Here is a 12,202-nt window from a genome sequence, read left to right on the forward strand (position 1 = left end):
GATTCCTAGAATGTCGACATTCACTCTTGCCATCTCCTGTTTGACCATTTCCAATTTGCCTTGATTCATGGATCTAATATTCCAGGTTCCTATGCAATATTGTTCTTTATAGCATTGGACCTTGCTTCTATCACCAGTCACATCCACAACTGGGTATTGTTTTTGCTTTGGCTCCATCCCTTCATTCTTTCTGGAGTTATTTCTCCACTGATCTCCAGTAGCATATTAGGCACCTACTGACCTGGGGAGTTCCCCTTTTGGTATCCTATCATTTCGCCTTTTCATACTGTTCATGGGGTTTTCAAGGCAAGAATACTGAAGTGGTTTACCATTCCCTTTTTCAGTGGACCATATTCATTGTGGCAGACCTCTCCACCATGACCCGCCCGTCTTTGTTGGCCCCACATGGCATGGCTTAGTTTCATTGAGTTAGACAAGGCTGTGGTCTGTGTGATCAGATTGACTAGTTTTATGTGATTATGGTTTCAGTGTGTCTGCCCTCTGATGCCTCTTGCAACACCTACGGTCTTACTTGGGTTTGTCTTACCTTGGATGTGGGGTATCTCTTCACGGCTGTTCCAGCAAAGGGCAGCCGCTGCTCCTTACCTTGGACGAGGGGTATTTCCTCACGGCTACCCCTCCTGACCTTGAACGTGGAGTAGCTTCTCTCGGCCCTCCTGCTCCCTGTGCAGCCGCCCTCCTTGGACGTGAGGTTACTCCTTAGAAGCAATCCCACGGTGGATCTCTCAGAAGAGAGATCTATAATTTTATGGGAAAAGACAGAAGAAAAACGCCCAAAGTCATTTAGTGACTAGATAAAACACTTCAGTTTCCTAGTAAGATTCATTAAAAAGCAAATGAAAATCTACACAAGGATTTTTAACCTGAAATGTTTTCATTGTTCAGTCATTTTCAATCCTCTACCCTGCTACTGGAATAATCTTCTAAAAGAGTCCTGGCAGTGTCACTCCCTACCTTTAAATTTGTCAAAGGTTTCCTACTGTCAACAAAGCAAAGAGCAAACTCCTTAGCGTGTATAAGCTCCTTCATGAGCTCTCCTCAATTTTTACCCTTTATCAGGCCTTTCTCCTTCAACAGTCTGCTACTCTTCACCCAGCAGCTGTTATGACATGGGCTCTGACTCTTGTCAATTACCTATTTTAGAGAAAGTCACAGTAATAGTGACTCTGTTTTCAGTACCTCTGTTGTAGGGCTAGATTGTCTGTCTCACTACATAATTGAGACAACTTGTGTTTTTTGTTCAGGCTCCATCTACATAAAAAAAAAAACAAAAACTTTAATCTCATGCAACTGTCTAAACTTTTAAATCATGAGCCCACACACAAGAAGAGATAGATAAATGGAACAGAATAAATCATCCAGACATATATGTAACTTTACTAATTATACATGTGTGAATTTGCATGATTATGACATAAAGTGGCATTTCAAATCAGTGAGGAAAAATAGTTTCTTAAAAAGTGGCATTGATAGAAGATACTAGTCATTTGGGGAAAAAAACTTAAAACTAATCACTACCTCAGTGCTTATACTAAAATATGACTAATAAAATGCTAGAAAACAATGTGTGTGTCTTAAAATAATCTTGCTGGGCTTTCAAACAGGACACAGAATACCAAGAAGCCATAAAAGAAAATATATAGATACATGTAGTTTTATAGATTTGGGATGATAAAACTCATTATAAAAACATAGATTTCATTATCTAATATAATCTCCCTTCCTTGTTCTCCATAGAAATATTGTTATTATTTCTATACCCTCATTCATGTAATTGATCACATCAGTAACCGGGACCAGGGTAAGACCAATGTCTTACACCATGCCACAGGGACATGGCTTGTCCTATGGTGCCATTGTTTCTTTCATCAGAACAACCTGGGCATTGTTGTTCACCAATATTTAGTCTACCCAAGCAGCTAGTTTGCTTATCTCCATCTTAGCTGTGAGACTATGAGAGATGTATTGAAATGACATGATGAAATACAGATGAAGTTTTCTGTATTTCTTTCAAATGTCAAGATCTTTGTGTAGCTAACAACTTCGAATCATTCAGATCTGCTCCCATGTCATCTTCTCATAGATTTTCCAAGATCATTCTATTAAAAATTATAGTCCCTCTCCTGACAGTAACTCTATATTTTCTTACTCTGATTTATTGTTTTTATAGAACTTATCCACTGAGTAGATCCTGTTTCTTATTAGTCTCCCTGCTACAATGTAATATGTATGAGGACAGAGACCATATCTCTGTGTGGTTTCATTCAACACTCCATCCCCAATTCTAATTATGGTACATAGCAGATGCTCAACAAATATTTGTTAAATAAATGAATAATTAAAATAATTAATGATGAATAATATTCATACAACAGAAATAATGCAGTATATAAAGTGATGACTTTATAAAATAACAATCATATTAATTTCTACTCATCCTCTCTTTTACATTTTGAAAATAAATTTTACCTTTTGTTCCACCACTCTGAACAACATCTTTTAATAACTGCAAACATTGCACAGATATAAAAGAACATGCTCTATTGTGTTTCCAATGTCATAAAGTTTCTTCACTTCTGCATCTCAATTACTTCTGCTTAGAAAGTTCTGGGTAGCAAGATGAGGAAATAACTACAGTTACCAGCCTTAGGAGACTCAGTCAGCTCATTATATAAGTGAAGTATAGTATAATATTCAGAGCACATTAACATCACTTTCTACTGTATTTTAGAGTCATAAATAAATACACTTAAGTAATTGTGCTCAAATGATATGAATAACCAGAGGGAAATCTATGGGGAAAATAGAAGGAAAAATACTTAAATGGTATATTATTAATTTGATGCAAATATCTCTCCTTTAACAATTTGAACCAGACAGGAACAACTGACTGGTTCAAAATGGGAGAAGAGTCCATCAAGGGTGTATATTGTCACCCTGTTTATTTAATTTATATACAGAGTACAGCATGCAAAATGTCAGGCAGAATGAAGCACAAACTGGAATTAAGATTTCCAGGAGAAATATCAACAACCTCAGATATGCAGATAATACCACACTAATGGCAGAAACCCGGAGAAGGCAATGGCACCCCACTCCAGTACTCTTGCTTGGAAAATCCCATTGATGGAGGAGCCTAGTAGGCTGCAGTCCATGGGGTCGCTAAGAGTCGGACACGACCGAGCGACTTCACTTTCATTTTTCACTTTCCTACATTGGAGAAGGAAATGGCAACCCACTCCAGTGTTCTTGCCTGGAGAATCCCAGGGACAGGGGAGCCTGGTGGGCTGCCGTCTATGGGGTTGCACAGAGTTGGACACGACTGAAGTGACTTAGCATAGCAATGGCAGAAACCAAAGAAGAATTAGAGAGCCTATTGATGACGGTGAAAGAAGAGAGTGAAAAAGCTCGCTTACAACTCCACATTCACAACCTGCCTGACTTCAGACTATACTACAAAGCTACAGTCATCAAGACAGTATGGTACTGGAACAAAGACAAAAATATAGATCAGTGGAACAAAATAGAAAGCACAGAGATAAATCCACGCACCTATGGTCACCTTATCTTTGACAAACGAGGTAAGAAGATAAAGTGGAGAAAAGACAATCTCTTTAACAAGTGGTGCTGGGAAAACTGGTCAACCACTTGTAAAAGGATGAAACTAGAACACGTTCTAACACCATATGCAAAATAAACTCTAAATGGATTAAAGATCCAAATGTAAGAGCAGAAATTATAAAAGTCCTAGAGGAAAACATAGGCAAAACACTCTCTGACATAAATCACAGCAGGATACTCTATGACCCACTTCATATAGTAATGGAAATAAAAGCAAAAATAAATAAATGGGACCTAATTAAACTTAAAAGCTTTTGCACAAAGAAGGAAATTATAAGCAAGGTGAGAAGACAGCCTTCAGAATGGGAGAAAATAATAGCAAACGAAGCAACTGACAAAGAATTAATCTCAAAAATATACAAGCAACTCCTGCAGCTCAATTCCAGAAAAATAAACAACCCAATCAAAAAGTGGACCAAAGAACTAAACAGACATTTCTCCAAAGAAGACATACAGATGGCTAGCACATGAAAAGATGCTCAAAATCACTCATTATCAGAGAAATGCAAACCAAAACCACAATGAGGTACCATCCCACACTGGTCAGAATGGCTGCTATCTAAAAGTCTACAAACAATAGATGCTAGAGAGGGTATGGAGAAAAGGGAAACCTATTACATTGTTGGTGGGAATGCAAACTAGTACAGCCACTATGGAGAACAGTGTGGAGACTCCTTAAAAAACTGGAAATAGAACTGCCATATGACCCAGAAATCCCACTGCTGGGCATACACACCAAGGAAACCAGAATTGAAAGAGACATGTGTACCCCAATGTTCATCCAAGTACTATTTACAATAGCCAGAACATGGAAGCAACCTAGATGTCCATCGGCAGATGAATGCATGGGAAAGCTGTGTGTAATGTTCCTGGAATATTCAGGTCAGATCAGATCAGATCAGTCGCTCAGTCGTGTCCAACTCTTTGTGACCCCATGAATCGCAGAACGCCAGGCCTCCCTGTCCATCACCAACTCCCGGAGTTCACTCAGACTCATGTCCGTCGAGTCAGTGATGCCATCCAGCCATCTCATCCTCTGTCGTCCCCTTCTCCTCTTGCCCCCAATCCCTCCCAGCATCAGAGTCTTTTCCAATGAGTCAACTCTTCGCATGAGGTGGCCAAAGTACTGGAGTTTCAGCTTTAGCATTATTCCTTCCAAAGAAATCCCAGGGCTGACCTCCTTCAGAATGGACTGGTTGGATCTCCTTGCATTCCAAGGGACTCTCAAGAGTCTTCTCCAACACCACACTTCAAAAGCATCAGTTCTTCAGCGCTCAGCCTTCTTCACAGTCCAACTCTCACATCCATACATGACCACAGGAAAAACCATAGCCTTGACTAGATGAAACTTTGTTGGCAAAGTAATGTCTCTGCTTTTGAATATGCTATCTAGGTTGGTCATAACTTTCCTTCCAAAGAGTAAGTGTCTTAATTTCATGGCTGCAGTCACCATGTGCAGTGATTTTGGAGCCCAGAAAAATAAAGTCTGACACTGTTTCCCCATCTATTTCCCGTGAGGTAATGGGACCAGATGCCATAATTTTTGTTTTCTGAATGTTGAGCTTTAAGCCAACTTTTTCACTCTCCACTTTCACTTTCATCAAGAGGCTTTTCAGTTCCTCTTCACTTTCTGCCATAAGGGTGGTGTCATCTGCATATCTGAGGTTATTGATATTTCTCCTGGCAATCTTGATTCCAGCTTGTGTTTCTTCCAGTCCAGCGTTTCTCATGATGTACTCTGCATATAAGTTAAATAAACAGGGTGACAATATACAGCCTTGACTAACTCCTTTTCCTATTTGGAACCAGTCTGTTGTTCAATGGAATATTACTCAGCTATTAAAAAGAATGCATTTGAATCAGATCTAATGAGGTGGATGAAACTAGGGCCTATTATACAGAGTAAAGTCAGAACGAAAAACACCAATACAGTATACTAATGCATATATATGGAATTTAGAAAGATGGCAATGATGACCCTATATGCGAGAAAGCAAAAGAGACACAGATGTATAGAACAGTCTTTTGGACTCCATGCGAGAAGGCGAGGGTAGGATGATTTGAGAGAATAGCATTGAAACATGTATATTATTATATGTGAAACAGATCACCAGTCCAGGTTTGATGCATGAGACTAGGTGCTCAGGGCTGGTGCACTGGGATGACCCTGAGGGATGGCATGGGGAGGGAGGTGGGAGGGGGCGTTCAGGATGGGGAACCCATGGACACCCATGGCTGATTCATGTCAATGTATGGCAAAAACCACTACAATATTGTTACGTAATTAGCCTCAAATAAAAATAAATTAATTTAGAAAAAACAACTTAAAAAAAGAAAAAAAGAAAGAAAGGACAGCACACCCAGGGGGTCTTTCACTTTGATTGATTTTAAATCACATTCAGTGACTGACTGGGAATCATCAATGGGGTCTCCCAGGAGTTAGAGTGCCAGGAAGATTTAATTAGGGAGCTGCAGTCCAGATAAAAGATAACATATCACTGAGTTAAAATTTGAACTCAACTCTTTTGATGCCAACGGTGAAACTCTGTGTTTTAGTTGTTTCTAAAAAGTTTTCTGAAGACATGCAGGATTCTTATGGTCAGAGACTGCCTTATGTATCTCCATATTTGATTGACTATTCCTTGGACCTTTTAAAACATTTCAAAATGAAAGTTAACACCAAATTAAATATTTCATACTCTTTCTTTTAAACCATGATAAACTTGTAGAATTTGGACTAACAAAAGACTTTATTGGGGAAGAATGTTTTTCGACTTTAGTTATTTTGAAATCCTAGGGTATGGTGATAATTAAAAGACCAGCTTTTACTCAGTCTTATGTTAGTACTTATGTAAAAATTCTCTGTACAGACTTCCATGACTGTCCAGTGGTTAGGACTCCGTGCTTTCACTAGAAGGGCACGGGTTCAATCGCTGTTCAGGGAACCATACTTCCACAACCTGCATAGGGCCCCCCAAAAAACAAATTCTCTGTGGGTGGTGATCCTGTTTGTAATTTGCACTGGGATTGGGCCACCACCACTGCTCTTCCTTTGGGAATACACTGCTCCCAAACTTTTCTTAGCAGAAAGGTGTCCTAATCATTATTTGGTTTGTTCCCTCCAAACATTATTTTACTCCCTTGGAGTGCTATTTGTGGGTTTTAGATATATCAGCACTTTGTGCCTTCTGAGCACCTTTAGCTGACAGCATAGGCGAGTGATGCAACAATCCCTTTTATGAGGTAGGTGGCCAGGAGGTGATTTCTGCCCACCTTTCTCAGGGGGAGTTTCACATTCACCACCCCCATGTGACAACCTCTTCCTATCTGGGTCTGGCAATCTAGACCCTAATGTCATTCCACACCCCAAACAAAGGCAGTAACACCATACCACTCCTCCTTGCCCTTGAAATCAAGTGTTAAGTAGGGTTATCCATCTTCAGTGCAGACTCCTCACCCAATCCAGACCTCTACTCTCTGGCTAACTGGGGACCCAAGGGCCTGTTCCCCAACCTCTCGGGACCCCATATCCCTCCCATCTCCAGTGCCCACCTCTTCTCTTTGTTCCCTCCCTTCCATCAGAAAATTCACACACACACAAATATCATCTTTTCACCATTTGATGTTTATTGTAATTGCAGCCATCACTTGATGATGTTAGTGTGAGAGTCTTTTCTTGGTTGGCCATTTCTAACAAAGCAGACCTCTGGAGACACAGTTCTAAACTGTCTGACCTTTTCGATTCAGTTACTGGCTGTCCAGGTTGTACTTCTCCAGGGTCTCTTATTCTGGGGCGGCTGAGCTTATCTTCTCTTTGGATTCTGCCTCCTTCTTTGATTCCGCCTCATACGTTGGGACCTTTTACGGCTTTGATTCAGTTTCTTACGTGCACAGGAACGGAAAAAACCGTTTGGTTTTCTTGTTTTCTTCACCTTTTTCGATTGAGTGGCATATGATCGGATTTTCTTTCTCAAGGTTCCTTGTAGAGGTCTTCTGACCCTCATGGTCATATTTCGTGCCTGGAAAGACAAGACAAGGGTATTAGTTTTTAGGAAAGAAAAAAGCAGCGTTGGAAGGGAGATTTCATGAAGAAGGGATGTGGGCTAATGAGGGCTTTTGTGCCAGGCAAGGGCTGTGTAGAGGTTTTGGGCAGCAAAGTCAATGGAGAACATGGGGAGCTTAGTTGGAATCATCTTACTTTCACACTGCCTCTGTACCTCCGTTGACAAAGGGTCTTCTTTTTTCCGTTCATCCTGGAAGCAAACCGCATTGTAACTCTTTTTGACTGCCGTGGCTTCCTGATTACCTTAGTCATGATGATGCCAAGAAGTGGCCTAACCTAGAATCTCTGCCTCTGAGCTCCCTATTTATACCCTTTCAGGACAATGAGGAGCCACACCCTTCAATCTGATTGGTCAGTGAGGCACCACCCCAGCCAATAGCATCTTGGGGGGCTTAGACATCACAATGTACCACTGTGCCCATCAACATGGGCGAGTGGATGCTGAGGGAGGCCATTATATAACTTTTCCACTGCTGACACCTCTGTGTGTCTGATTCTGGGGAGTGGTGATTCAGGGGCACGGTGTTTCTCCTCATGAGCTCCAAACTTCCTTTCAGTTCCCTTTATCCTTTGACTTATATGTGCCACTTCAACACTCCTGCCTCCTTCATCCCTCTATAAAGATCTGCCAAACCCTTTCTGTCCCACTTCAGCCTTTCAGAGTAATCACTTCATCTCTAGACCACCTTCTGCCTCTTGGGGGTTCCTGAGGGGCTTAAGGAACTTAAGCGCAAGCACTTAAGGTGGAAAAAGGTAATTAAGAACAGGTTGGGTGTTTTATCTACTGTGATGAACTTTAACGACCCCCAGACTTGGTGAATGCTCAGTCTGTTGCCCAAAGTTTAATACACAGTCTCCATAAGATTACACATCAGAACAAAGACAGTTTTAAATGTCTCCTCCACTAAATTTTTTTGGGACACTTCAACTCTCATATTGAGCAAGGAAACTCAACTCGCCCCATCTACCAGAAATACATTCCTGATTATTATTATTTTTTTTTTTAAAGGAAGGTGCTCAAAGTCAAAAGTCAATTCACCACTGTACCACTGAGTCTTGACTAAATCACTTCCCCAGTTATCCCTCCTTGACAGTTATCAGTAGGTAGGGCCCATTGCAGTGCTGACCAATAGCTGAGCAGGACAAGTACCTGTAGGTAGCTCAGTGATAGTTGGTTGCTTGTGGGTGGGGCCAGTGGGGCACTGTCCAATGGCTGAGCAAGTCCTGTTGCCTAGTAACAGGATGCAGAGTAATAAGGCACAGCAATGGCTACCTGCGAAGGGCTGTGCTCTGTTACATAAGGACACTTTGGGTCCAGTGTGCTGGAATCTTTTTGATTGACTCATTTCCAACCTCTGGTTTTGATTTCACATAATTATTTAACTTTTGCATATCATACTTTTCATTATATTCCCAGGCATACCTGTCACCAGTGCTGTCATCTCTATGCCCCTCCAACATCTGCCACTTGATCACATGCTCAGCATATAGTATAAATAGTTCAAAGCCAAGAAGAATGTGAAGTCCAGCCCACCCTGAAAACTACTTTGACAAACCTTAAATTCACAGTGATTCTTATTCTATTTACAGTGTAACAGAGCAGGATGAGCACAGCCCTTAACAGGTAGCCATTGGTGTGCTTCATTTCAACCCACCCTGCCCCTAGGCAACAGGTGTTGCTCACACATTGCTTGGTGCCTCAGAGGGCCCCATTCACAAGCAGCCAACTGTCAATGAGTGACCATTAGTTGTCCTGCTTACCTGTTGGTCAGCACCACAGTAGGCCCTGCCCACAGATTACTTACTATCAATGAGGGGGCCATTGGGAAAGTGATAAGTCAAGGGTGGTGTGGTGGTCATCAGGAGGAGACTGAGATAAGAGGCAGATTCAGGCCTTCTTCTGGAGGCCCTGGAGCTCATGCAGACTTGGGCCAGTAGGTGAGCTGGAGGGCCCAGGGAATACACTGGGGACTAGATGTTGTAGCACTCCATAGCCCTCACTAAGGCCCTCCACTAGCCTTGGCCAAGGCCTTGAGAAGCAGTGTACCTCTCCTGTATCCCTGTTGCTGCGACCTACTAGCAGTGGTTTTCTTCCTGGGTCTCAGTTTGTGAGAACTGGTCTCCCCATTTGGATGCCCTGAGGACGGACACTGAGGACCTATTATGTTGGATGCCTGTCTTCGTCAGGGATGACAGCTGGGCAGAGTGTGGGAACCTGGCACTGAAGGACCTGCTGGCTGAGATCTGCTTCCCCTTAACCAGGACTGGGACACTGCAGGGTGAAAGCTGTGCCTTGAGACTGCTCTTTCTTGTCAGGACAGAGAATAACATTCATCTAGTAGAGATTTATAGGAACATCATTACCTGACCATGACCTAACCTTAAGCACAAAGGGTATGACACCAAGAAGTCTGCAGCAACTTACCATGACTCTCTCTAACATTTGATTTTAAATGCACTTACTGAAAACTTTAAGTAACTTTGGGTTCTTAGGGCATGAACCACCCATCTCCCTGGATGAATCTTTAATAAACCTTTCTCTGTTCCAAACTTTAAGGCTAAGTTTTGATGGGCCTCAGTCTGCGTCAGGCACATGGACTTGCAATTTGAATAACAACGGTATTATCTAAGGACAGACTTTGCCTCTCTTAAACAATGGCAGAGACTGGCCAAGTGCTCAGAATTATCCATAAAATACCCGCTGACTAGGCTTGGCTAAACTTTAGCCAAGCTTCTCTCCTCTGAACTTCAGCTTTCCCCCAAGCTTGAGCAAGCGCTAAGATTCAAACATTTCTGTCTCCCTTAACAGCTCATTCTGAGAATCAGCTCACTACAGAGAGAAACATTTCCTGTTAAACTGCTCCATCATGCTGTCTGCTCATCCATCCCCACCACTTGCCCCATCTCACACACACACAAACACACACACACACACACACACACACACACACACACACACACAGAGTTCCTGTTGGCCCTACTTATCCTCCCATGTTAAAGAAACATCTTTTTCTGTTCTATTTTGAGACATGTGAGGATCTGTGCTCAAAACATTTTCCCTATTGCAATCAGTTCCGTTCAATGGCTCAGTCATTTCTGACTCTCTGAAACCCCATTGGCTGCAGCACATCAGGCTTCACTGTCCATCACCAACTCCCAGAGCTTGCCTAAAATTCAAGCCCATCAAGTTGGTGATGCCATCCAACCATCTCATCCTTTGTCGTCCACTTCTCCTCTGGCCTTCAATCTTTCCCTGCATCAGGGTCTTTTCCAATGAGTCAGTTCTTTGCCTCAGATGGCCAAAGTATTGGAGCTTCAGCATTAGTCCTTCCAATGAATATTCAGGACTGATTTCCTCTAGGATTGATTGCATTGATTTCCTTGCAGTCCAAGGGACTCTCGAGAGTCTTCCCCAACACCACAGTTCAAAAGAATCAATTCTTCAGTGCTCAGCTTTCTTTATGGTCCAACTCTCCCATCCATACATGGCTATTGGGAAAACTTATCTTTGACATATGGACCTTTGTCGGTAAAGTAATGTCTCTTCCTTTTAATACACTGTCTAGGTTTGTCATAGCTTTTCTTCCAAGGAGTAAGTGTCTTTTAATTTCATGGCTGCAGTCACCATCTGCAGTGGTTTTGGAGCCCAAAAAATAAAGTCTGACACTGTTTCCACTGTTTCCCCATCTATTTCCCATGAAGTGCTGGGACCAGATGCCATGATCATAGTTTTCTGAATGTTGAGTTTTAAGCCAACTTTTTCACTCTCCTCTTTCACTTTCATCAAGAGCCTTTTTAGTTCCTCTTCACTTTCTGCCATAAGGGTGGTGTCATCTGCATATCTGAGGTTAGTGATATTTCTCTGGGCAATCTTGTTTCCAGCTTGTGCTTCTTCTAGCCCAGCATTTCTCATGATGTACTCTACATAGAAGTTAAATGAGCTGGGGGACAATATACAGCCTTGACATACTCCTTTTCCTATTTGGAACCAGGTTGTTGTTCCATGTCCACTTCTAACTGTTGCTTCCTGACCTGCATACAAATTTCTCAAGAGGCAGGTCAAGTGGTCTGGTATTCCTGTCTCTTTCAGAATTTTCCACAGTTTATTGTGATCCACACAGTCAAAGGCTTCAGCATAGTCAATAAAGCAGAAATAGATGTTTTTCTGGAACTCTCTTGCTTTTTTGATGATCCAAGAAAAGACCGATACATAGAAAACTGTAAAACACTGATGAAAGAAATCAAAGATCACACAAATAGATGGAGAAATATACCATGTTCATGGATCAGAATAAACAATATAGTGAAAATGAGTACACAACACAAAGCAATCTATAGATTCAATGCAATCCCTATCAAGCTACCAATGGTATTTTTCACAGAACTAGAACAAATAGTTTCACAGTTTGTATGGAAATACAGAAAACCTAGAATAGCCAAAGCAACCTTGCAAAAGAAGAATGGAACTGGAGGAATCAACCTGCCTGACTTCAGGCT

The 12,202-nt window shown here is 41.7% G+C and overlaps 1 protein-coding gene across 1 annotated transcript; it reads right to left on the reverse strand.

Moving 5' to 3' along the window:
• Window positions 1–7,246: 7,246 nt before the first annotated feature.
• Window positions 7,247–8,381, reverse strand: LOC781841 (uncharacterized). Its single transcript, XM_002699611.6, has 2 exons — window positions 7,841–8,381; window positions 7,247–7,661 (listed from the first exon to the last, which is right to left on the reverse strand). The coding sequence occupies exons 1-2, from the start codon at window positions 7,955–7,957 to the stop codon at window positions 7,446–7,448; spliced, it is 333 nt and encodes a 110-aa protein (XP_002699657.1). The 5' UTR covers window positions 7,958–8,381; the 3' UTR covers window positions 7,247–7,445.
• Between the last annotated feature and the right edge of the window lie 3,821 nt (window positions 8,382–12,202).

This window comes from Bos taurus, chromosome X (genome assembly GCF_002263795.3).
Source record: "Bos taurus isolate L1 Dominette 01449 registration number 42190680 breed Hereford chromosome X, ARS-UCD2.0, whole genome shotgun sequence".
In the NCBI taxonomy this organism is placed as follows: Eukaryota; Metazoa; Chordata; class Mammalia; order Artiodactyla; family Bovidae; genus Bos; species Bos taurus.